The sequence below is a fragment of the Macaca fascicularis genome, chromosome 1 (assembly GCF_037993035.2).
Source record: "Macaca fascicularis isolate 582-1 chromosome 1, T2T-MFA8v1.1".
NCBI lineage: Eukaryota > Metazoa > Chordata > Mammalia > Primates > Cercopithecidae > Macaca > Macaca fascicularis.
In genome coordinates, this window is record NC_088375.1 from 203,714,600 (window position 1) to 203,742,067 (window position 27,468).

Below are 27,468 nucleotides of genomic sequence, written 5' to 3' on the forward strand. Positions count from 1 at the left end.
GATTGGTTCTTCCAAGCTGGAAGTTGTGGAGGAAGGACTAAGCTGGAACCAATTGCGTGGCGCCTGAGGGGGGCAGCGCGGTCAGTGGCGGCGCTGAAGAGACCGGTTGCCGCCATGATAGAACAACAGAAGCGTAAGGGCCCAGAGTTGCCGCTGGTTCCAGTCAAGCGGCAGCGGCATGAGTTGCTACTGGGAGCGGGGTCGGGCCCGGGAGCCGGGCAGCAGCAGGCGACGCCGGGAGCTTTGCTGCAAGCGGTAAGTGAAGAAGCAGGCGGCCTTTGGCCCTCAGCTCATCTTCCTCCCCTCAGAGCGCTGTATCTGGTGACCCGGCACCGACCCTTCCCGCATTGCGGGGGGCAGAACGAGAGTTTCTACCTAGAGTTAAAGCACACCAACATTGTAAAAGCGCCTCATAGCCTGCGGATGCTCAGTACTTGTTCGCCCGTTTGGCGCTGGTTTTCAGCCTCTCGACTGCCTTGTGAGGTAGCGTTAGAATTAGCGTTGAGAACCTTGGGCTCACAACCCGGACCCGGGCTTAAGCATCCTGACTCTAACATGGATCTAGCGTAGAACAGAAATTCCGAAGACTTTGTAGAATGAATGAATGAGGGAGGGAGGAAAAGAGGGAAATGATTGGTGTTGGCTCGTTTTGGGACTTTGGGCAAGTTGCTTTTCCCTTTATTTCTCTGCACTAGTATTATTAACAACTGAATAGCAGCTAACATTCGTTGACTCTTGTACTAAGGTGTTTCGTATATGAAATTTCCATTGATCTTGGTAGCAGCCTGTTAGGAACGTTATTAACCCATTTTGCAGATGGAAAAGCAGACTTATCAAGCACGTGATAGAAACAGATGTTGAACTGAGAAACCATGCTCCTAACTATATTTTTTGTAAGATGGAAATAGTGATCACACTTCTAATGCCCTGTTTAGGCTCAGACGAGGAAATACGAGTGTCCTCTCATCTCCTCAATAAATCCTGCTGGCACCGTTCTCAAAATAGATCTAGAATTGCTACTTCTACCATTTCCATCACTGCCTCATGGCCTAAGCCGTTATTATCTCATCTGGCATTTTTGTAGTGGGACCCTAACTGGTCTTCCACTTTCTGCCTTTGTAGCAGCACCTGTTACCAAGCCAATAACCAAAGGAATCCTTCTAAACAACGGATCACATTACATTCTGCAGAAAACTTTCTGGTGGCTTTCTACTTCATCCAGAGTAAAAACCAAAATTCTTATAATTATTTGTCCTCTTTCCCTTTACCTCTCTGACCAATTTCTCATTGCTCACCCGGCTTCAGTTACACTCTCTTCCAAACCTCTGCCTCTGGACCTTTGCATTTGCTGTCCTCCCTATGGGATTGCTCTTCCCAAATGTTCACATGGTTTATTATTCAGCTCCTGCGAATATTTGCCCAAATGTAATTTTTTCAGTGAGGGTTTTCCTGACCACCCTGTTTTAAATTGCAGTGCCACATAATGTGGAACCCACATTGCTTCTCTCTCTCTCTCTCTCTCTCTCTCTTTTTTCTTTTGAGATAGAATCTCTCTGTGTTGACCACTGGCTCGCTGCATCCTCCGCCACCAGGGATCAAGTAATCCTTCTGCCTCAGCCTCCTGAATAGCTAGGACCACAGACACATACCACCACACCTAATTGTATTGTATTTTTTTGTAGAGACAGGATTTCACTCCTGAGCTCAAGCAATCTGCACACCTTGGCCTCCCAAAGTGCTGAGATTACAGGCATGAGCCACCTTGCCCATCCCTTCTTTTTTTCTATAGCACATGACACCAAGTATATATTTTGCTTGTTTTCTCTCACCTTCTCTCCTCCCTTCCCCCTTTCCCACTGGAACAGCAAGCTCCATTGTTTATTTTGTTCATAGCTGTTTGCCCAGTGCCTAGCACATAACTTTTTATTTTTAAGATGGGATTTTGCTTTTGTCACCCAGGCTGGAGTGGAATGGCGCGATCTCAGCGCACTACAACCTCCGCCTCCAGGGTTCAAACGATTCTCCTGCCTCAGCCTCCCGAGTGGCTGGAATTACAGGCGCCCACCACCACGCCTGGCTAGTTTTTGTGTTTTTTTTTAAGTACAGATGGGGTTTCACCATGTTGGTCAGGCTGGTCTCAAACTCTTAACCTCAAGTGATCTGCCCACCTCAGCCTCCCCAAGTGCTGGGATTATAGGTGTGAGCCACCGTGCCCAGCCTGCACATAACATTTTTTAAAACTAAATGAATGTGGCGGGGCTTGGTGGCGGGCACCTGTAATCCCAGCCACTCAGGAGGCTGATGCAGGAGAATCGCCTGAACCCAGGAGGCAGAGTTTGCAATGAGATGAGATCATGCCATTGTACTCCAGCCTGGGCAACAGAGCAAGACTCCTTCCCAATAAATAAATAAGTAAGAATGTGCTGGAAAGTGCTGAAGAGATTTGGGGATTATGGGTAGTATACTTCTCCCATTTGACAAGTGAGCATATCAGCCCATGTTTAGATGAATTGCCCAAGTGTCATCTTAGTGTCCAAGACCATAATCAAAACTACTTCACCCGTGCTGAGGATCCCTTCGCTATGAAAAAAATAAGAAAAATAGGCCATGTGCAGTGGCTCATGCCTGTAATCTCAGCACTCTGGGAGGCCAAGGCAGGCAGATCACTTGAGGCTGGGAGTTTGAGACCAGCCTGGCCAACATGGTGAAACCCCATCTCTACTAAAAATGCAAAAACTAGCTGGGCATGGTTGTGCATGCCTGTAATCTTGGCTGCTCGGGAGGCTGAGGCACCAGATCCCTTGAACCCAGAAAGCAGAGGTTGCAGTGAGCCGAGATCACGCCACTGCATGCCAACCTGGGTGACAGAGCAAGACTGTGTCTCAAAACACACACACAAAAAATAAAACAAAACTATTTCACCCAGTACTCCGTACCATGCAGGGTTGTTGGGAAAGTCAGTTCTGTCATTCATTAAATGAGCCAGGCCAAATGTGGTGGCTCATTCCTATAATCTTAGTGCTTTGGGAGGCCAAGGAGGGAGGCCAGGAGTTTGAAACCAGCCTGGGCAATGTAGCAAGACCTCATCTCCACAAAAACTAAAAAAATTAGCACATTATGCTAGTGCATGCCTGTAGACCTAGATCCTCAGGAGGCTGAGGCAGGAGGATCACTTGAGCCAAGGAGTTTGAAGCTGCAGTGAACCATGATCACACCAATGCAGTCCAGCCTAGGTGACAGAATGAGACCCTATCTCCAAAAAAAAGTTCGTCATACAACAAGAGCCGAGAGAGTGAACAAAAGAGTCATTATAACAGGTAGATGATGGAAAGTTTCAGGGAGTATCAAGTTAGAGGCATTCATGTGAGAAGAGGTACCATTCTCTGAGTCAGATGAAACCCACCTAATCATTGTTTTCCTGGTCTTTTCCTTCCACTCCCCACCCCCTAATTTTGTAGTCTCCTTTGCCTGTATGCAGTAGTTACCTTGTGCTTCTCTTTTGTTTAGGGACCTCCAAGGTGTTCCTCCCTTCAAGCCCCAATCATGCTGCTCTCTGGACATGAAGGGGAAGTATACTGCTGCAAGTTCCACCCCAACGGATCCACCTTAGCATCTGCAGGATTTGACCGACTGATACGTGAGGCATAGTTTTTGAATCTGGAATAATTGTTCCTGCCAGAGAGTGATATTTTTTTTTAAATCTTGGGTGCCACAGAAGGTATCACTCTATGTTGGCAACATAACAGGCCACATGGCTAATATGCTAAAATTGGGGCGTGAACATGCTGAATGATCTTGGGTGTAGAACTTGGAGTCCATGGGGTAAATACAGAAGCCATTATTTTACTAGTTGGAAAGTGAGTTCTGGTTTGAGAATATCTTCCTCATAGAGGCAAATCTCCAGCTAATTTACCAAGACACTTAGCAATCTAGACATAACAGGTTAATGGCAGTAATGAAGAGAGAAATAACTTTTATTTTCCCAAAGGTATAAGGTCCTCTTAATTCACACCCAGAATCCTAGCTAGCATATGGGAAAGAAGGAATCCTAAAGTGGTAACTCCCTTAAATAATCTATGTACATCATTAGGATCTACGACCAGATTTCCGTTTTTGAGAAATAAGTAGAACTTCTCATACCCATTTAGAAAAAGTCATTTTATTTATATTCTAGCAAATGAAGCCAAAGGGCAAAAAAAAATTAGATGCTTCTGTTAGCTACTCTCTTGCCAGATTATGAGATGAAATGAGTTCTTTGGCTCTTTTCTTTTTTTTTTCTTTTTTTTTTTTTTTTTTTTTTTTTGAGACGGAGTCTCACTCTGTCGCCCAGACTGGAGTGCAGTGGCGCGATCTCGGCTCACTGCAAGCTCCGCCTCCCGGGTTCATGCCATTCTCCTGCCTCAGCCTCCGGAGTAGCTGGGACTACAGGCGCCCGCCACCACGCCCGGCTAATTTCTTTTTGTATTTTTAGTAGAGACGGGGTTTCACCGTGTTAGCCAGGATGGTCTCGATCTCCTGACCTCGTGATCCACCCGCCTCGGCCTCCTAAAGTGCTGGGATTACAGGCTTGAGCCACCGCGCCCGGCCATTTTGGCCCTTTTCTGTTAACTCTTTGCCTCGGTGGCGAGTGGATGATACCCATCTTCACTGCCCATTTTGATTTGGATGTTCTGGCTCTGTGATCCTTAAGCTTACTGGTAGCCAAACGTCTGGATGGCTTAGGGATCTTTGCAGAACATATACGAATTATTGATATGCTTAATTTCATCAGACAAACTACATAGTTTTTTTTTGTTTGGTTGGTCGGTTGGTTTTTTAGAAACGGAGTCTCACTCTGTCACCCAGGTTGGAGTGTGGTGGTGCGATCTCAGCTCACTGCATCCTCCGTCTCCCAGGTTCAAGTGATTCTCCTGCCTCAGCATCCCGAGAGCTGGGATTATAGGCGTCTGCCACCACACCCGGCTAATTTCTGTATTTTTAGTAGAGACGGGGTTTCGCTGGTCTCGGACTCCTGACCTCAAGTGATCCACCCGCCTTGGCCTCCCAAAGTGCTGGGATTACAGGCGTAAGCCACCATGCCCAGCCTGAGATCTGTTGTTTTGATAAATTTATAAGTACCCTTTGCCTGGTAATGCTCACAGAACCCCCGTCTCCCTAACAGTATTGTGGAATGTCTATGGTGACTGTGATAACTATGCCACACTGAAAGGACACAGTGGAGCAGTGATGGAATTGCATTACAACACAGATGGCAGGTGAGTATTCTGCATAATGGAATGACAGCTTCTCATACTAATTCTTCTTGGTGTCCTTTCACCTTTCATCTTTTCTCAGGAGACCCTGCCATCAAAAAGTACTAATTTTGGGTAGCTACTTTAGTATCTGATTTATCACTGTCACCCCAAGTGAGGTGTTTATTGTCTGTGTATGCGAATATAAAGATGTTATATCTGTCATTTCAACAACCCAGACAAATTTGTTTTCTCTTTTTAAGACATAAAGTGAATGTGATTTTTGTATGTAGGCTGGAGTGCAGTGACACAAACATAGCTCACTGCAGCCTCAACCTCCTGCTCGAGGGATCCTCCCACTTCAGCCTCCCAAATAGCTGGGGCCACAAGTCCATGCCTCCATGCCCAGATAATTTTTAAAATTCATTCTTGCTATATTACTCCTGAGCTCAAGCAGTCCACCTGCCTCAGTCTGCCAGAAATGCTGTGATTATAAGCATTAACCACCATGCCTGGTCTGAAATCAGCTATTTTTATTATAAATATCATTTCTTTTGAGAAACCAAAAAAAGCAGAAAGATGAAAAAATAGTCTATATTTCTACCACTCCAAAGATAATCACTTAATTTTTTTTTTTTTTAATCTGAGACAGAATCTTGCTCTGTTGCCCAGGCTGGAGTGCAGTGGCGCAATCTTGGCTCATTGCAAACTCCGTCTCCTGGGTTCACACCATTCTCCTGCCTCAGCTTCCTGAGTAGCTGGGATTACAGGTGCCTGCCACCACAACTGGCTAATTTTTTTGTATTTTTAGTAGAGATGGGGTTTCACTGTGTTAGCCAGGATGATCTCGATCTCCTGACCTTGTCATCTGCCTGCCTCGGCCTCCCACAGTGCTGGGATTACAGGCATGAGCCACCGCACCCGGCCAGAACTATGTGTGCAATCTTACTTGCTGCTTTTTTCTCTTAACATTGCTCAGCCAACATCTGATGTCATAAACATTATTTTAATGACTATATTATTTTATAATATATTATAGATAATATGGAAATCTGGCTATGCAAATTTAATTCCATTGTTAGATAGTCTGGTAAACATTCATTGTTTTACATTTCTGACCTCTAAAATCTTAGGGTGCTCCATAGCATTGTATACATTTTAAATAAAGCATTAGAAAGCTGGGCCCAGTGGCATGTGCTTATAATCCCAGCTATTTGGGATCCTAAGGCAGGAGGATTCCTGGAGCCCAAGAGTTCAAAACCAGCCTGGGCAACACAGTGAGACTCCATCTCAAAAAAAATGAAAAAAGAAAGCATTATAAGATCAGTTATAACTTAGAAATCATCCTCAGAGGCTGGGCGTGGTTGCTTACGCCTGTAACCCTATCACTGTAGGAGGCTGAGACAGGAAGATTGCTTGAGCCCAGTTGAAGACCAGCCTGGGCAACATAGTGAGACCTTGCCTCTACAAATGATTTTTAAAAATTAGCTGGGCATAGTGGCACCGACCTGTGGTCTCAGCTACTCAGGAGGCTGAATTGGGAGGATCACTTGAGCCCAGGAGGTCGAGGCTGCAGTGAGCCATGATTCCAGCCTGGGTGACAGAGCAAGATCTCATCTCAAAATAAAAAAAAAAAGAAAGAAAGAAATTGTCCTCAGAGACAAAAGAAAAAGTTTGGTAAAGAGAGAAGATTGGAGTAACTCAGCTGTCGGGTCCAGAGTACCACAGTCTCTCTGATCTCTGCAGCACCAGGGAGTTATTAAACATTTCCAAGTGAGAGGGTGTCTTGTGTTTAAAATGTTACCTATCACAAAAGTGGAAAAGACAGAGCGAACTGCTACATTAGATGTATGTCATGGGGACTCAAAGAAGGGTCCCCCTTTTTTAAACTTCACAGGGTCAGATCTTATATCTGGACCTGAAGCACAAATAGGATTTTGGTAGGGTGAGGCATTTCAGCATCATGGGCAAACTGGCAAATCTTGAAAAATTTGGCACCTTTTGGCAAGTAGGAAAGATAGATTGTTACTGTTTATCTTCACTTCTTTTGTGTTCTTTCTCTTACTTTCTAGTATGCTCTTCTCAGCATCCACAGATAAAACTGTGGCTGTGTGGGATAGTGAAACAGGCGAGAGGGTTAAAAGGCTAAAGGGACATACCTCCTTTGTGAATTCCTGTTATCCAGCCAGGAGAGGCCCTCAGCTTGTCTGCACTGGCAGTGACGATGGCACAGTTAAGGTGGGTATTGTCTGTCTGTGTTCCAGTTTCTGAGGTGATGTAGTGTGAACCTTATCTTGCCTTTCCACTTATACTCTACCTTCCTCTGCAAAACTTAATTTTAGCAGTCATTTCCCATAACAGACACTTGAAATTTTTCCCCATTTAAAATAAAACATTTAATACGTGTTTTAATTACCCTACAGAATAATAATAGACCCATAGAATAAATTGTTACTCGAAATAGGCCTGGCGCGGTGTCTCACACCTGTAATCCCAGCACTTCGGGAGGCCGAGGCAAGCGAATCATGAGGTCAGGAGGTCGAGACCATCCTGGCTAACATGGTGAAACCCCGTCTCTACTAAAAATACAAAAAATAAGCCAGGCGCGATGGCGGGCGTCTGTAGTCCCAGCTACTCGGAAGACTGAGGCAGGAGAATGGTGTGAACCCAGGAGGCTGAACTTGCAGTGAGCCGAGATTACACCACTGCATTCCAGCGTGAGCGACAGAGCGAGACTCCGTCTCAAAAAAAAAAAGAACAGCGACAGTAATATGCGTGTCTTTTCAAGGCTGTTGTGAGTATCCCCACCAACAGGGAGGCAGCAAAAAAAAGAAAAAAAAAAAAAAGGCTGTTGTGAGATTACAGACAATATATAAAAAGTTCAGTGAATGGTTTTAGTATAGCAGAAGATGGGAACTTAAGCATCATTTAGTCAGATGGTTTCCAGCCTCTCTTTGTATGGTCATCACCTGAAGAACCTGTTAAAAATACCCAAAGAATCTAGTTCAGTGGATCTGCAATGGGAATCAGATATTTTAATGTGTCCTTCAAGTGATTCAGTGTAGCCAGTCTGACATTCTGGGAGCCACTGATCTCACTGAGCATCCTCATTTTATAAATAAGGAAACTGAGACCTAGAAATAATAACTTATCTCAGAGGCACACAAGGACACAGTACATCATAGTACCAACCATTTGATTATTTCTTTGACACGAATTTTGGACTCTGGTTGACATTTTAATTATTAAACAGTGAGGGACTTCAAAAGAGTACATCTGGGAGGCTGCAGCCCCATACTTATTGCTTTTTAAATGAATTAATGAATTTGCTTTTTTTTTTTCTTTGAGACAGGGTCTCGCTCTGTCGCCCAGGCTGGAGTACAGTGGCACGATCTTGGCTCACTGTAGCCTCTACCTCCCAGGTTCAAGTGATTCCCCAGCCTCAGCCTCTTGAGTAGCTGGGATTACAGGTGTGCACCACCATACCTGCCTAATTTTTGTATTTTCAGTAGAGATAGGGTTTCAGCATATTGCCCAGGCTCATCTCGAACTCCTGAGTCAGAGCAATCACCTGCCTAGGTCTCCCAAAGTGCTGAGATTACAGGTGTAAGCCACCACACCCAGCCAAATTGCTTTTTTTTTTTTTTTTTTCCTTTGGAGATGGAGTCTTGCTCTGTCGACCAGTACAGTGGCGCAATCTCGGCTCACTGCAACTTCTGCTTCCCGGGTTCAAGCAGTTCCCCTTCCTCAGCCTCCTTAGTAGCTGGGACTACAGGCACCACACCACGCCCGGCTAATTTTTGTATTTTTAGTAGGGATGGGTTCACCATATTGGCCAGGCTGGTCTCGAACTCCTCACCTTGTGATCTGCCGCCCCACCCTCTCCCCGGCCTCCCAAAGTGCTGGGATTACAGGTGTGAGCCACGACACTTGGCCGAGATGTTTTTCTACTGAGTGATTTTCTTATACCTAATCACTTGGGCCCCTTGATGGTTGCATGGGAGGAGAGTCTGTGGTTTAAGATTGGTTTCTAAACCAGAGCTCTTACCTAGATGTCACTGTAGTTGGAGAGTCTTAACAGTAGCTGATTTGCTAATTGTCATTTCAGAAGATAGTAAGAGGTGGAAATGCCCGAGTGAATTTTGTTAACATTATTATTGAGGGCCTGCTATAATAAACATCTAGGAACTATTTAGGGAGTAGAAAAAGAGTGTATGTCCTTCCTGTCTTCCTTCTTTTGGTTTTTTGCTTCTCTTCTGCCTTAATTAAACATGATTTGGAATAGTTATTTTTACCGTGTTACTCAAGTTAATACTTTTTTTAATGAGCAATATGTCACATCACCTAAAGATGACTGCTTTTTAACCAGCTCCTATTTTTAATGTCAGTATATTTAAGACATCATTTAACAGCTTTTTGCAATGTACTTTTCAGTTACTTGTGAAGTTGGAATGCTTTGTGTTACTGTTTTTTTTTGTTACTAGGTTGCAAGTACAGGAATTGAATAACTTCATTTTAAGAGAAAGAAAAGTCATGTTGCTTTTTACATGTCAGAGTGCTTAACAGAAAGCAAAGGTTTCCAACAGCACTTGCATTTTTAGTCTAAAAGTAGCGGTCTGGGCATTATTCATACAGATCGTTTTCAAACTTCTTATCAAGTACATTCTTCTAATAAAGTTAAGTGAAATACTGTGTGTATGTGTGTATGTACTCATATATATATATATATATATATATTTCCCTTTCATGAGCAGTTCAGTCCTAAAGCCAGTTATGTAGGCCAAAGCAGGGAAGGTGCTCTGGTTAGAGATGGGCCAAGGTGGCTCAGAGTGGAGTGTCAGAGCACAAGTGTGGTAAGGAGAGCATCCACACAGGGCAGGGCAGTACATTGTAGGGAGTAGTTAGAGAGTGAGGAAGGCATCCATACAACACAGGGTAGGTAACCAGTGTGGAGAATTTGAGGGTGAGGGAGGGACAGCAGCCCAACATGGAGAGTCAGTGCCCTAATTGGGTGAAAGGGTCGTCAGTACATCAAGCAGTACAGGGAGAGTGTGGATGTCAAAGCCTGAATTGAGGGCATCCACACAGGGTAGAAATGATTTGGTGTAGGGAGTCTGAGACTGAGCAAGATGACGACAGCATTCCTGGAGAAGTGCAGACTGGAAAGGAGCCGTAGCAGAGTGATGAGGGTGTTCACACAGAGGAATGACCCAAGTTGGGTAAAGAAGGGTCCCACATGGGTTCAACCAAGAATTGGAATCACAATTCAAGTAGGGAAAGGAGGATAATTATGCAGGAGAAGGGTGGAAGAGAATATGAGAAATTGGTTGCATGCAGGAAGCGTAATCAAATAAGTGAATATATTGAGTTTAATGGGAGGCTGTCCAAGAATGGAGTTACCAGTACAAAAGAGAAGACTAAACTGAATGTTGTGTGAGGTATAAGTGTGAACTCACAACATTCAATATAGAAACAGATACATATAGAAAAAAATAAATATAAATGTGTGAGTGTGTAGTTGTGTGTGTACCTAAATATATATTGCCTGACTGTCCACTGAAAAGGTTTAGGAGCAACAAGACCCCAATAGCATGAGCACCCCTTATTGCACAGGTCTTGGCCTTTAAATACTGTTTTCCACTAAAAGGAACCAGGGCTCCTATTTCAGCCCCGAGGCAGTGAAAGTACAAGATAAGCCCTATGCTTGTCAAGGCTTATCTTGTCAAAAGAAAATTCTAACTAAATTATCAAATCGACCTAATTAGTAATGGGACAAGTCAAAATCATGAGCCATTTGCTAGGATACAACAAAGATGTAGCATCATTTCTGTGATATTCCTACCAAAGATGTATAACTTAAGTCTAATCAAGAGGAAACAAGATAAACCTAAATCGGGGATGATAACTATCCTGTAGCTTTCAGAAGTGTTGAGTTCATAAAACTCAAGAAAAGTTTGAGAGAGTCTTCCAGGCTGGAGTCTAAATTTAACACGATTCCAGACTGAATCCTTGTGTAATAAGACATTTGGGATAACTGGGATAAAACTTGAGTGGGATTTGAGGATAAAATGGTGATAGTGTATCTGTATTTTTTGATTTTGATGGTTATGTTGAGATGATGTAGGAGAACATCTTTGTAGGACAAACACTATTTAGGAGTGATAAGGGGCCAGGCGCAGTGGCTCATGCCTGTAATCCTAGCACTTTGGGAGGCCTAGGCAGGTGGATCACTTGAGGTCAGGAGTTCGAAACCAGCCTGGCCAACATGATGAAACCCTGTCTCTACTAAAAATACAAAAAAGCTGGGCGTGGTGGCAGATGCCTGTAATACCAGCTACTTGGGAGGCTGAGGCAGGAGAACTGCTTGAACCCGGGAGGTGGAGGTTGCAGTGATTGGAGATCACGCCACTGCTCTCCAGCCTGAGCAACAGAGCGAGACTCCATCTCCAAAAAAAAAAAAAAAAAAAAAGTGATAAGGCATTGGGTAAGCAACTTACTCTCAAATTATTTAAACCAAAAAAAGTGCTCTTTTTACTCCCAAGTTTTCTATAAATTTATGATTGTTTCAAAATAAAATATTAAAAGTGGTAGTTATGTGGAAGTAAAATTCTAAATTATTTTAGACAAACTTTGACTACCATGACTTTTAGGAGAAAGACAAAGATAGATTTGACTTGAGTGAAAGATCTATTGAGACAAAGATTGTAATACAGTTTATAAAATATATAGGATCTAAATTATTAAGGCCCTGAATTCTGAGTTAAGAAGTTTGGACTTGGACCACAGGAGTTGGGGGAGGGGGAGATGTTGGGCATGTAGGACAGGAGTAAAGCATTGTTTTTGGACCATTTATCTGAGTAATGAACTGATTTTTAGTTCATATTTACGTGAACAAAGAAGAAACTACTTTCCATCCTAAACCATGAAAATTGGGAGGAAGAGGCATCTTGGCACAGATCCTACTCAAGACTGTCCTTGTTGACTACAGGATTGAATTTAAGCCTGTGACCTTCACTAAGGTTCCATGGCTGATTCCTTTGTTTTTGATGCCAGCCCTTTAAAACTTGGAACAGTCACCCCAAAGTCTCTTTCTGCTGAATGAAATGACCCATACTCTTAAACATTTATTGTGGTTCATCTTCAGAAGTGTGTCATTCATTTATTGAAACATCTCTGAGCCCTCTCTGTGTTATCCACGCTTTAAAAATGTAGAGCTATAAGGGTTTGTTTGTTTAAAAGATGGGGTCTTGGCCGGGTGCAGTGGCTCACACCTGTAATCCCACCACTTTGGGAGGCCGGGGCAGGCATATCACCTGAGGTCAGGAGTTTGAGACCAGCCTGGCCGACATGGTGAAACCCGTCTCTACTAAAAATACAAAAATTAGCTGGGCGTGGTGGCGCATACCTGTAATCCCAGTTACCCAGGAGGCTGAAGCAGGAGAATTGCTGGAACATGGAAGCAGAGGTTTCAGTGGCCAAGATCCCGCCAGTCTCACCCAAGCTGGAGTACAGAGCCGCAATCACAGCTCACTGCAGCCTCAACCTCCCTGGCCCAAGTGGTCCTCCCATCTCAGCCTCCCAAGTAGCTGGGACTACAGGCATATACAACCACACGCAACTTTTTGTTTTTATTGTGTAGAAACGAGGAATCACCATGTTGCTCAGGCTGGTCACTAACTCCTGGGCTAAAGCCATCCTCCTGTCTCGGCCTCCGAAAGTGCTGGGGTTACAGGCATGAGCCACCACACCTGGCCCTCTAAGAATTTTACAGTTTTAGCTCTTACATTTAGGTCCTTGATCCATGTTGAATTAATTTTTGTGTATCATGTTAGGCAGGGGCTTACCTTCATTCTTTGGCATGTGGTTAGCCAGTTGTCTTAGCACAATTTGTTGAGAAGACTACTTTTTCCTTCTATGTGGACCATAGTTACTTGCTTCTTTGCATGCCTTATATTTTTTGAAAACTAGGTATTTAAGTATTATAGCGTGGCAACTCTGGAAATTAGGTCCCCAGAGCTGCTTGTTGTAGTTGTTTGTTTAGTGACTTTCTATGGGTTGGGGCAGGGTGAGGGTGGTTGGTTGGTTGGTTGGTTGGTTGGTTTTTGAGACGAAGTCTCGCTCTGTAGCTCTGAGTGCAGTGGTGTGATCTCAGCTCACTGCAGCCTCCACTCTCTGGGTTCAAGTGATTCTTGTGCCTCAGCTTCCTGAGTAGCTGGGGTTACAGGGGCACACCACCATGACCAGCTAATTTTTGTATTTTTAGTAGAAATAGGGTTTTATCATGTTGGCCACGCTGGTCTCAAACTCCTGACCTCAAGTGATCCATCCACCTCGGCCTCCCAAAATGCTGGGATTACAGGTGTGAGCTGTCACACCTGGCCTGTTTAGTGAATTTTTGAACTAATTTTGTAAAGTTTGTATTCTTTGTCCTGTGTTACCACTGAATTCTTTTTTTTTGTTAGCTTAGTGGTCAGCTAGTGAATGACAGAAGTTTCCTAAATTACCTACAACAACAAGAACAAAAGCTCTCCCAGTCTTTGCAGATTGTCTTTTGGTATGTTGGAGCCTGCCTTCAACTCCTTGCTGTGCAGTTTACATCTCTCCTTAGCTTTCACTTCCTGCTTGTGCAGAGCCTGAAGGTCAACCAGAGAGCTTATGGCCTTCTCAGATCTTTTCTAAGTATGTGCCCAGCCCTGGACATGCAAGTGGTCTAGATTGCCAGGGATGGGCCAGGCATGGTGGCTCATGCCTGTAATCTTAGCACTTTGGGAGGGCGAGGCAGACAGATCACTTGAGGCCAGGAGTGTGAGACCAGCCTGGTCAACATGGCGAAACCCTGTCTCTACTAAAAATACAAAAATTAGCTGGGTATAGTGGCACGCGCCTATAATCCCACCTACTCGGGAGGCTGAGACAGGAGAATTGCTTGAGCCTGTGAGGTGGAGGTTGCAGTGAGCCGAGATCGCACCACTGCACTCCGGCCTGGGTGACAGAGGGAGACTCTGTAGGTAGGTAGGTAGGTAGGTAGATAGATAGATAGATAGGTAGGTAGGTAGGTAGGTAGGTAGGTAGGTAGGTAGGTAGGTAGATAGATAGATAGATAGATAGATAGATAGATAGATAGATAGATAGATAAGATAAGATAGATAGATAAGATAGATAGCCAGGAATATGTCAGTGCTTTTCAAAACTCTTACTCCCCAAATTGTCTCCTTCCCCAGCCCTTCCTCCCAAGGTTTTTGGTTTGTATTTTTGCCCCAACTGTTTTTCCTTGCCCCCAGGCACCAGAGGCTAATAATATCCTTTCCTTTAAATGTTTTCTTTTTTTTTTTTTTTTTTTTTTTTTTTTTTTGAGACGGAGTCTTGCTCTGTCACCCAGGCTGGAGTGCTGTGGCCGGATCTCAGCTCACTGCAAGCTCCGCCTCCCGGGTTCCCGCCATTCTCCTGCCTCAGCCTCCCGAGTAGCTGGGACTACAGGCGCCCGCCACCTCGCCCGGCTAGTTTTTTTTTTTTTTTTTTTTTTTTGTATTTTTTAGTAGAGATGGGGTTTCACCGTGTTAGTCAGGATGGTCTCGATCTCCTGACCTCGTGATCCGCCCGTCTCGGCCTCCCAAAGTGCTGGGATTACAGGCTTGAGCCACCGCGCCCGGCCTAAATGTTTTCAAGGAAAGTTCCAAGTTAGACAAAATAAATGTAAGTCCTGGCCGGGCGCGGTGGCTCACGCCTGTAATCCCAGCACTTTGGGAGGCCGAGACAGGCGGATCACGAGGTCTGGAGATCGAGACCATCTTGGCTAACACGGTGAAACCCCGTCTCTACTAAAAGTACAAAAAACCAGCCGGGCGAGGTGGCGGGTGCCTGTAGTCCCAGCTACTCGGGAGGCTGAGGCAGGAGAATGGCGTAAACCCAGGAGGCGGAGCTTGTAGTGAGCCGAGTTGGCGCCACTGCACTCCAGCCTGGGCGACAGAGCAAAGACTCCGTCTCAAAAAAATAAATAAATAAATAAATAAATGTAAGTCCTTTGAGCTTATCCTTCAGGGAGCCACCAGACAAGTAAAAATAAACAATTTTTATTGTTTATTCTTTGACAATAAGAAATAGGCCCCCCTTTGCTTCCTCAGTACTAGGAAACCATACTGGGAATATGGGTTATCTTCAAAGCTGTTGCTGAGCGGGAGACAGAGCCAGCACAAGTTAAAACACTACAAAACCCTTTTACTGGGACTCAGGGGTTTTTTTGTTTCCTTTTTCCTCATTAAGGGTTTGCCTGGTTACTATAAACTTTTGATTAGTTATGAGAGTTCCGACAGTTGATTCTGACAGGTTTTTGCTGGTTCATTTGTTGTTTTGTGGAAGGACAAGCTTTTGTCATTGTTTATTATACTATTTTCACTGACGTACCCGCTCTCTATTTTTTTAAATGTGGGTTGCAGCCCACTAATGAATTAGTATCTACAGTTTGAAAAAATTGTCTGATATCCTTGTTGTCCTAAAAAATATATGAACCAAGTAATTAGTGGAATTCCATTCTAAGAGTATGTTGATTTAACTCTGTTTATTCACTTTAACAAAGAAGTCTGAAAATATAACTGAAGTTTTGTTTCACCAGCCTTCAAATGTCTTAGCAAAATTGAGGACACTGCTTACCATGTGTGTTATTAGGATATCCAGGAGTTAGTGAAATGGGATCCCAATTATAGATGTGTTCATGTTCACAAAGTCCTTGTACTTAGGGATATTTGTACTGTGCAGTTACTTCTTAGAATGATATTAATGATAGACCCTGTTGTCCTTTGCTTCAGCTTTGGGACATCCGGAAGAAAGCAGCCATCCAGACATTTCAGAACACGTACCAGGTGTTAGCTGTGACCTTCAATGACACAAGTGATCAGATTATTTCTGGTGGAATAGACAATGATATCAAGGTATGTTTGATGTTTATGATATATTTCCATTTCACCCATCTGCACTTAGAAACAAATTTTTTCAAACTTCTGAAATTGTGGTAGCTTTGCACTTAATACCAACTGAAAGGAAAATAGTAATTTGGAACTTATTTTCTTTTTCTCCTGTCTTCATTGACTTCCTAAATTAAAGGTTGCACTGCAGATCTTATAAATGCTGTCAGGGACCAGGCACTTAATGTGAAGTGTGAAGTCTCTGTAGGGGGACTATGTAAAAAATAAAGAGTGCATTTCCTTTTAAAGACATTCAGAATCTTTTTTTAACCATCTTAGTTTAATGGGAGCAGTGAATCAGTTTGTGATTCTGTATCCTCATCTCTCACTGTGTTTTTCTTTTTGACACTATGGAAAGGGAGTTTTCTAAGTTTCTCTAAGAATGAGAGAAGGTAATGATATTAAAGAGGCAATAGACCATATGGCAGTACAGTGTAGCTCAAACTTTCAAGTAATTGACTTGAGTTCTAATCCCAGTTTCACCATTTTCTAGTTTTGTGACTTCAACACCTTCTTTAAGCCTCTTTTTCTTGTGTGAATGCTGAGGGGGTAGTGATAACAAAAACTACCACATGGCATCTACCACATACCATTGTAGCGATTAAATGAGCCTGATTAGAGCACTTAGCAGAATTCCTGGACATAACAAGTGCCAGGAAATGTGTTATTTTGGTCCTGCACGGCTTCTGTCTTCCTTTCCTATTGGCTTCCTTGGGGATCTTAACGACTTTGACCTTACCTTCTGCTTTATAGTGAGAATAGTAACTGTCAGATAAATACTCAACTTTCTGTGTTGTCCTTTCCTAGAAGTTGTACTGTATTTCCATCCCTCGTTGTTTCCTTTGCTGTTACTTTGGATGAAATATCCTTGCTTTTGGCCAGGTGCGGTGGCTCACACCTGTAATCCCAACACTTCGGGAGGCTGAGGCAGGAGGATCACAGGGTCGGGAGACCAAGACCATCCTGGCCAACATGGTGAAACCCCGTCTCTACTAAAAATACAAAAATTAGCCGAGTGTGGTGGTGTGTGCCTGTAATCCCAGCTACTCGGGAGGCTGAGGCAGGAGAATTACTTGAACCTGGGAGTCGGAGGTTGCAGTGAGCAGAGATCACGCCACTGCGCTCCAGCCTGGCCACGGAGCAAGACTCCATCTCCAGAAATAAAGATAGTTTTTTTTGTTGTTGTTGTTGTTTTGAGTCTGTAGGCCAGGCTGGAGTGCAGTGGGGCTATCTCAGTTCGCTGCAACCTCTGCCTCCTGTGTCCCAGTTCAAGCAATTCTCCTTCCTCAGCCTCCTGAGTAGCTGGGATTACAGGCATGTGCCACCATGTCCAGCTAATTTTTGTATTTTTAGTAGAGACAGGGTTTTACCATGTTGGCCAGGCTTATCTTGAACTCCTGACCTCGTGATCCACCTGCCTCAGCCTCCCAAAGTGCTGGAATTACAGGTGTGAGCCACTGCTCCCGGCCTAAAGGTAGTCCTTTAAATGTGAGGGTTTCAATCATTCGTCCCTTCTTTCAACCTCTTCTACTTTTCTTTTTTTTGAGACAGAGTCTCACTCTGTCACCCAGGCTTGAATGCAGTGGCGTAATCTCGGCTCACTGCAACTTCCGCCTCCTGGGTTCAAGCAGTTCTCTTGCCTCAGCCTCCTGAGTAGCTGGGACTACAGGCGTGTGCTACCACACCTGGCTAATTTTTTGTATTTTTAGTAGAGACGTGGTTTCACCAAGTTAGCCAGGATCGTCTCGATCTCCTGACCTCGTGATCCACCCGCCTCGGCGTCCCAAAGTGCTGGGATTACAGGCATGAGCTACTGCATCCGGCCTTTCTTTTCTACTTTTCTACTTTCTTATGAGTATTTCATCATGCTTAGGTGTCTTCTCTGGGTGGCAAAAAAAAAAAAAATTCTTCCTTTGATCCCACATCCCCTCCTCATATTGCCCTGTGAATCTTTCCCTTCACAACCAAACTATTTTATTTATTTATTTAAGATAGAGTTTCACTCTTGTTGCCCAGGCTGAAGTGCGATGGCACGATCTCGGCTTACCGCATCCTCCGCCTCCTGGGTTCAAGTGATTATCCTGCCTTAGCCTCCTGTAGTTGGGATTACAGGCATGCGCCACCATGCCTGGCTAATTTTGTATTTTTGGTAGAGACAGGGTTTCTCCATGTTGGTCAGGCTGGTCTGGAACTCCTGACCTCAGGTGATCCACCCGCCTCAGCTTCCCGAAATGCTGGGATTACAGGCGTGAGCCACCCTGCCTGGCCCAAAACTTCTTAAAAAGGATGATGATGGTGGTGGTGATAATATTGCTATCACCATCATCTAACACATAGTGCTTACTTTCTGCCAGTTGTTGTTCTCAGAGCTTTACATCATTAATTCATTTAAGCTTCACTATTGGCCTCCTCATGGATCTTAAAGACTTTGATCTTACAACCTCATGAAATAAATCCTACTGATGCGATTGTACAGATGAGGAAACTAAGTTAAAGAGGCACAACAGCTTAACCCCAGGTTACACAGCTAGTAAGTGATGGAACCTCAGTTCAAATTCCAGAGTTTCTTTCTAGAGTTATGCTCTTTTTTTTTTTTTTTTTTTTTTTGAGACGGAGTCTCGCTCTGCCGCCCAGGCTGGAGTGCAGTGGCCGGATCTCAGCTCACTGCAAGCTCCGCCTCCCGGGTTCACGCCATTCTCCTGCCTCAGCCTCCCGAGTAGCTGGGACTACAGGCGCCGCCACCTCGCCCGGCTAGTTTTTTGTATTTTTAAAGTAGAGACGGGGTTTCACCGTGTCAGCCAGGATGGTCTCGATCTCCTGACCTCGTGATCCGCCCGTCTCGGCCTCCCAAAGTGCTGGGATTACAGGCTTGAGCCACCGCGCCCGGCCGAGTTATACTCTTAAATACTTAGAGGAATCCCCTGGAGATGTTTCTGCACTCACTGTCTTCAGTTCCTCACATACCATTCATTCTTCATTCCTAATAGTCTGGGTTTTTTTGTTTGTGTGTGTGTGTGTGTGTGTGTTTTAACATAATCGCTCTGTACCATAGACCTGGTCTTCTCTCTTCCCTGAGTTCTGTGACAACAAACTGTCCTATCCATCTGGTAGGTCCTTCTCCTTCTCTACATACCATTATGAGCACTCTGTCTGTGGAGTCTTGAAACATCATTATTCGCCAAGGGCCCTTTGCTTTTCTCACTGTGTACATTCCCCAAGACAAATCTCATCTACTTCCATGACTCCATACCTCTGCCGATGACAGTTTTCCCACCCCAGATCTTAAGCTTCAGGTCCCTGTGTACAACTAGCTGTTCAGTATCCCCCACTTGAATGTCTCATAGGTACCTAAGAATTTAGGTTTTCCAAAATTGAACTTCCCATCCCTTTTCCATCATATAAATATTTGGAGAATGAAGAATCAGAACATGGAAACTTAGATCAACTTTAATAGCTATGCACAATATTTCCCAGAATGGAGATGGGAGCTCATTGGCATCAGAATCACTAGAAGAAGGCTTCTTGTGCACATGAAAATAGGTTAGTGTCATCAAGCTATGATAACTTTTATACTTTTCAAGATATGTAAATTTACATACAGTGAAATAAACATTTTTGGTGTACAGTTATAAGAATTTTAATGTTTGCATAGATTCACTATCACCAACAGAGTACCAAATTTGATTGATGCCCACTGTGGGGATACACTAACCTAACAATAATACTCTTGTGCTAGTAAAGTCTTCCTGCTACCAATAGTATGGCTTACTTTGGACTCTTTATCTGGACTGTTCCTGGACCTTCTAAAGACAATAGTGCTATATAGCACAAATTCTCACAGCTTAAATAAAAGAAGCTAGCCTCAAAAGGTTATATATATATAGGATTTCTTATATGATATTCTCAAAAAAAAATTATAGGTCAAAGAAGAGATCAGTAATCAGCAAGTGTTAGGGATGAAGAGGTTTGACACAAAGGAGAGTAGTTAGGAAATTCTTGGGGTGATGAAAATTGTTTGGTACTCTGTTGGTGATAGTAAACTAAAAAGTGTTTGCTGGGCGTGCTGGCTCACGCCTGTAATCCCAACATTTTGAGAGGCCAAGGCAGGCGGATCACTTAAGGTCAGGAGTTCTAGACCAGCCTGGCTAACATGGCGACACCCTGTCTCTACTAAAAATACGAACATTAGCCAGGCATGGTGGCATACGCCTGTAATCCCAGCTACTCAAGAGGCTGAGGGACGGGACTGGCTTGAACCAGGGAGGCAGGGGTTGTGATGAGCCAAGATTGCACCACTGCACTGCAGCCTGGGCGACAGAGAGAGACCCTGTCTCAAAAAATAAAAATTTTTTAAAAAGCTAAAAAGCATTTAATCTGTCCACAAACATTCAAATTTTTCTGCCAATGCTTCATTTTTGGGAAAATTTTTAAATTAGAAGTGCACCTAGCACTGAGAGTCCCCTTGTTTGTGTACTGCATATATTATATTCTCTTTTTTTTTTTTTTTTTTTTTTTTGAGGCGGAGTCTCACTCTGTCGCCCAGGCTGGAGTGCAGTGGGACGATCTCGGCTCACTGCAAACTCTGCCTCCCAGGTTTACGCCATTCTCCTGCCTCGGCCTCCCGAGTAGCTGGGACCACAAGCTGCGCCATCACACCTGGCTAATTTTTTTGTATTTTTTAGTGGAGACGGGGTTTCACCGTTTTAGCCAGGATGGTCTCCATCTCCTGACCTCGTGATCCACCCACCTTGGCCTCCCAAAGTGCTGGGCTTACAGTGTGAGCCACCGCGCCTGGCCTGCATTCTCTTTTCTAAACAAAAAATCATTATAGACTTTTCCTAATTTGTCTTCTTATTTACCTTAAATGTTTTATGGAGATACAAAAATTGCATTCAAATATATGTTTAACAAATCAACTTTATTGGGAATAACATTATTAAAAACTAATTACAAGTATAATAGATTTAGTAATAAAAGTGATACTTTGTATATTAAAGTGCAGAAAATGTAAAAAGAAAAATTGTAAAAATAGGTAAGTCACTAGTTTCATCATCCAAATTCAGTCACTGTTACTATTTCACAGTGTACTTCCTTCAAGTCTTTTCTGTAACACAATGTTTTGTGTGTAAACATCATGATATTCACTCTTTAGATAATGCTTTTTTTTTTTTTTCCCGAGAGAGAGTCTTGCTCTGCCGCGGCTGGAGTGCAGTGGTGCAGTCATGGCTCACTGCTGCCATGACCTTCTGGGCTCAAGCAATTCTCTCACCTCAGCCTCCCAAGTAGCTGGGACTAAATGTGTATGCCACTATGCCCAGCTAAATTTTTTTTTTTTTTTGAGACAGAGTTTCACTCTTGTTGCCCAGGCTGGAGTGCAATGGCACGACAGCTCACTGCAACCTCCACCTCCTGGACTCAAGTGATTCTCCTGCCTCAGCTTCCCGAGTAGCTGGAATTACAGGCACCCGCCACCACGTCCAGCTAATATTTTGTATTTTTAGTAGAGACGTGGTTTCACCATGTTGACCAGTCTGTTCTAGAACTGCTGACCTCAGGTGATCCGCCTGCCTCGGCCTCCCAAAGTGCTGAGATTACAGGCATGAGCCACCATGCCTGGCCAGCTTGGTTTGTTTTCGTTTTTGTTTTTTTAGAAATGGGATCTCAACACATTGCCCAGGCTGGTCTCGAACTCCTGGCCTCAAGCAGTCCTCCCTCCTTGGCCTCCCAAAGTGTTGGGATTACAGGCATGAGCCACTGTGCCCAACCATGATCTCTTTTCACTTATTATCACATAGCTGATCCTTTGTAAGGAATCCCCCACCCCCATCTTTGATGCATTGCTGTGACTTGCTCTCTTACCTTCAGATCACAGCATAGATATCTCTTCTAGAAAGTATTTCCTAAACTAAGCCCGCCTCTAGTTGCTGTCTATCAAATCATTCTTATTTTCTTGGAATTGTAGTTAGAATCATTTTCCTTTCCATTTTTTGGTTTTATTTTGAGGTCTCACTCACGTTGCCCAGGCTGCAATGTGGTGGTAGAATCATAGCTCACTGTAACCTTGAATTCCTGTGCTTAAGCGAACTTGGGATCATTTTTTGATTTGCCACTTAATTGCTAGCTTTGTGATCTTAAAGTTGTTTTAACCTCATCATCTCCATTACTTATCTCTGAGTGGGAATTGTCAGCTCACCTCATGTAATTGTTACATTAATTAAATGAAGTAAGGATATGATATTCCTAGCACCATGGCAGGGACATAGTGTGTTCAGTATATGTCAGTTGCCATTATCATCATCATTTTTATTTTTGTTATTACAATATTAAATAATTTAGTGACAACCATGTCATTGGACATTTAGGCTGTGTCATGTGAATCACTATCACAGATTATGCTGCTCTGGACATATTTGTGCGTGAAAGTTTTTCTGTATTTGTTTTCTTAGAATAGATTTCCAGGTGAAAAATTAATGTGTTTTAACAAGTATAAGGATGTTTCATATTTGGGATACAGGCTGCCATATTGTTTTCGGGCAGCAGCAGTTAATACAATATTTGAAACCAAGTTGCTAGAATTATTTCTTTATTTTTGCTCTTGTATAACAGAGATGGACTGGAGAGAGTTGTGTGTGTGTTAGAATTTAGTTAGAAGGTAGTCTTCTCCCTATTAAAAATACCCTGCTGATGGCCAGGCACGGTGGGTCATGCCTGTAATCCCAGCACTCTGGGAGGCCAAGGCGGGCAGATCACTTGAGGCTAGGAGTTCCAGACCAGCCTGGCCAACATGGCAAAACCCTGTCTCTACTAAAAATACAAAAATTAGCCGGGCGTGGTGGCACGTGCCTGTAGTCCCAGCTACTCGGGAACCTGAGGCACGAGAATCGCTTGAACCTGGGAGGGGGAGGTTGCAGCTAGCCAAGATAGCACCACTGCCCTCCAGCCTGGACGACAGAGTGAGACTCTATCCTGATTTAAAAAAAAAAAAAAGCCTTTTGTTAGATGCAGAGGGGAGAGTAATTGCTCTCTCAAACTCAGGAAGATTCTTAGTTGTCCTAAAGACCTCATACATTTCTTTAAACGTGCAAAAGAGAGGCTCCTTTTCAATCAGAAGGACTCAGGAAATGTCAAACCTGAAAAGAACCTTAGACATCACCTCCATCCCTCACTTTATAGGTGACTGAAGTGAGTCCCTAAGAGGTTAAGTGATCTGGCCAAGATCAAATAGTCATCACTTAGTCAGTGGTAGAGACAGGACCAGAGCTCTATCTCTACAGGGCTAATAGTCTTACCACTCTGTCTTGTTACCTGTAGTCGATTAACAAGTACCTTTTAAGCACCTAGAGGCTTGCCGGTCTTGAGCCCTAGCACGACAAATGACCACACTGCCTCACTACATTAGGAGATGCTTCTCAGAGAGCCTGGTTTTTGTTTGTTTCTCAGTCTATCTTAGGTAGCACTGCCTGTTCTAAGAAAGAGAAACACATAAGGAATGGGAACCCTTTTTAAAATCTGAGGTGAACAAATTCTGTGTATATTTATGAGCAGATAGACTGTTCCCACCAATCTCTTGGAACTTCCTACCTGGTGATAGGATTGGGGAGTAAGAGGAAAATGAAGAAAGAAGAAAATGTGTCACTTGAGAGCCTGATGGTCTGGCTGGCAATCTGGCATTTCTTATAACCCTGAGCTCTAGTTAGGATGGGAGTTCAGTTTGTAATTTTTTTTTTTTAATGTAATGGTTAAAAGGATAGATTAGGCCAGGCATAGTGGCTCATGTTTGTAATCCCTGCACTTTATGAGGTTTCATCCCTTCAGTTATTAAATATATGGGCCAGGCCAGGCGCAGTGACTCACGCCTGTAATCCCAGCACTTTGGGAGGCTGAGGTGGACAGATCACAAGGTCAGTAGATCGAGACCATCCTGGCCATGGCCAACATGGTGAAACCCGTCTCTGCTGAAAACACAAAAATTAGCTGGGTGTGGCAGTGCGCACCTGTAGTTCCAGCTACTTGGGAGGCTGAGGCAGGAGAATCACTTGAACCCAGGAGGCAGAGGTTGCAGTGAGCCAAGATTGCACCATTGCACTCCAACCTGGCGACAGAGGGAGATTCGGTCTCAATCAATCAGTGGGCCAGAAGGATCTTTCCAGAATATACATCTGAATGACTCATTTTTCTATTTTGAACCCTTCTGTGACTCCCCAGTGAAGGAAATAAAGTGCAAGCCAGGCATTCAAAACCTTTCATGAGCTGGCCTCTGCTTGTCTACCTCATCATCTGCTGCCTCTGGGTGCCTAATTTCCTACAATCCAGCAGTTTTTTTCATGCCCCTCTACTTCCACAAATTATCTTCTCCTAGTAAATACCCTTCCACTTTGTCTAAGTTAAAAAAAAAAAAAACTTTCAGACCCTGCTCAGGCACTTCATTTTCTGTGAAAGCTTCCCTTTCTCACTCTCGTCTCTGTTCCACCAGGGTTAACCCCTCTGCCCACTTTGCAACTGTACCTTGCATAGGCCTCTCGTTACTTGCTTAAACGTCTTAAGTTTTCCTTGTTATACTGAACACTCCTTGAGAGCAGGGGCCATGTCTTTTTTTGTCATCTCCAGCAGTACCTGCCACTAATCAGATGCACAGATTTTCATTGAACAGCTGATTAGGATACTTGCAAAATGTTTTGCTTAAATTCTTGCTGTAGATTTTTTTTTTTTTTTTTTTTTTTTTTTGAGACAGAGTTTTGTTCTTGTTGCCCAGGCTGGAGTGCAGTTGTGCAATCTCAGGTCACTGCAGCCTCCGCCTCCCGGTTCAAGTGATTCTTCTGCCTCATCCTCCCAAGTAGCTGGGATTACAGGTGTGCACCACAATGCCCGGCTAATTTTTTGTATTTTTAGTAGAGAAGGGGTTTCACCATGGCCAGGCTGGTCTTGAACTCCTGACCTCAGGTGATCCACCCACCTTGGCCTCCCAAAGTGCTGGGATTACAGGAATGAGCCACCCCTGCTGTAGATTTTTTTTGGTGGCAAATCCTGGATACTTTTTGGCCCTGCACAAACAAGGTGTACAGGCCTCAAAGAGGAAGTTTGGAAATAACACACAAGTTCTGTGAGGGGTTGGCAAAGTGCATTCTCTCCTAGTTGTTACAAAGCTAGATTTCAACAGTGCCTTCTCAGAAGAGAAGGAACAACAGCTTGAACAAAATGTCAGACATTTCAGGCTTTCCTGATTACTGAAGCAGCAAACATCTTGATATAAAAAAGATCGTATGGAAAATGTGTTGGGCTCCACACATAGTGAGTTACTGATGGAGAAAGTGGAGTTGTCTGCCCTATGTATTGCTCTGCTATGTAACACCTAACTCATTTCTAGATAAGGAAAAGTGTCTTGATTTAAGGAACAGCAAAAGTTTTATGTACTTAGAAAAAAACTTTTGCAATATGAAATAAAATTGGGGAGAAATTTGTATTTTATGTAATACCAGTGACCTTAACAAAATTACTGTTCTTTTTGCCATGTGACTTTCCAGACTATTTCTGTTAGCTTGAAAATAATGTATGTCTGTGTAAGGACAAATACTGTTTTGTATTTTCCTTTTTTGCTTAACAGCTTATTATGTAAATATTTTTACATTTGGTCTTCTGAGTTATTTTTAGGAACTGCTTAATAATAGCTACACATTATTGAGGACCTGTGATGTGCCAGGCATATGCAAGCATTCTTATAATCCTTACAACAGCCATGAGAAGTAGCTAATCTTACAGACCAGGAAACAGGCCCAGAAAGAGTTAGTGACACAATGATACATAACTCTTAAGTGGCAAGGACCAGTTTATTCCTACCCTAAGTCACCACTCTTTCTACTCTGTCATGCTATCTCCTATATGAGAATTCAGTTTTGCAACGTGCTTATGAGACATAATTTAGTAAACCACCTGTTTTTCCTGCTTGACATTTAGGTTATTTTCTGTGTCTTACCTTTCCTATGCAAGCAATAATGAATCTGTTATTTATTTTTCTTTTAATAAATGTGCTTATCCATAGTGTGTGTTCATGTACGTACCCATACATGTACATATATATACATTTATTGTCACATATTGTTACATTAAATGAAAAATTTTAAGTATCTATATTTTTCATATTGTTAACACAAATTAAACATGTAATCATAATGGCTTTTTAAATGATAAACTTATTTGTTTTATGTATTTATAATAATTTGTAATGGCTAAGAATCATAGTTTAAGCATTTTAAGCACTCTTTAGTTTTTTTCTATAGTAGTTTTTATTTTGCTATGATTTGAAAATAACCTTTCTGAATTCTGTTTTTTTTTTTGTTTAATACTTTATCTTAACATTTGATATGCATTCATTTATATTTATTGAGTCAGACATGGTAACCTTAACTACCTTTTTAGAAAGACAGAGGTTGGCCAGGCATAGTGGCTCATGTCTGTAATCTGAACACTAAGAGGACGAGGTGGGAGGATCGCTTGAGCCTGGGAGTTCAAGACTAGCCTGGGCAACATGGTGAAACCCTGTCTCTTCAAAAAAAATTAGCTGGGTATAGTAGCATGCTCCTGTAGCCCCAGCTACTGGGGAGGCTTAGATGGGAGAATCACCTGAGCCTGGGAAGTCAAGGCTACAGTGAGCCATGATAATGCTACTGCACTGGGCAACAGAGTGAGACCTGACTCAAAAAAAAAAAAAGGGTGTTTTTCTCTTTGACAGAAATCCTGTAGAGTAATATCAGTAATATCAGTGTCTCTGGACAATTGACTCTTGTCTCTTGTCATTCTCTTTCTCTGCTTTTATTAATTTGATTTCTGGGGGCACTTTTTTGTTTTTGCAGGTCTGGGACCTGCGCCAGAACAAGCTAACCTACACCATGAGAGGCCATGCAGATTCAGTGACTGGCCTGAGTTTAAGTTCTGAAGGCTCTTATCTTTTGTCCAATGCAATGGACAATACAGGTAACTTTGGAGAGGAAATCTCTCCCAGGATCCAAGGAAAGTCAAAGATTGCTCACAGATTCCATCAGATGATTAGAACGTGTTGTAATGGTGAAAGCTTTAGGTGAGATAGTTAAGAATCTAGGACTGTAGTCTCAGATCTCTGTCTTGTCCCTGAACGACTTTGCACACAGCATTTCTTCTCTCTGGGCATCAGTTTCTAACATTGATAAGAGGACTGGACTTAACCTTTAAGACCCATCTCAGCTCTGGTATTCTGTGTATCCAACAGAATATTAGAAACTCTAGGTGATGAGTTTAATGAAAAAGAT

The 27,468-nt window shown here is 43.2% G+C and overlaps 1 protein-coding gene across 1 annotated transcript in view; it reads left to right on the forward strand.

Moving 5' to 3' along the window:
• Window positions 1-77: 77 nt before the first annotated feature.
• The window catches only part of SNRNP40 (small nuclear ribonucleoprotein U5 subunit 40), a 39,706-nt gene continuing 12,315 nt past the window's right edge, over window positions 78-27,468 (forward strand). Inside the window, exons 1-6 of the mRNA XM_045376119.2 lie at window positions 78-255; window positions 3,508-3,637; window positions 5,162-5,255; window positions 7,304-7,469; window positions 16,034-16,156; window positions 27,037-27,157. Coding sequence (XP_045232054.1) covers window positions 115-255; window positions 3,508-3,637; window positions 5,162-5,255; window positions 7,304-7,469; window positions 16,034-16,156; window positions 27,037-27,157 — 775 coding nt within the window. The 5' untranslated portion in view covers window positions 78-114. The remainder of the gene's footprint in view (window positions 256-3,507; window positions 3,638-5,161; window positions 5,256-7,303; window positions 7,470-16,033; window positions 16,157-27,036; window positions 27,158-27,468) is intronic.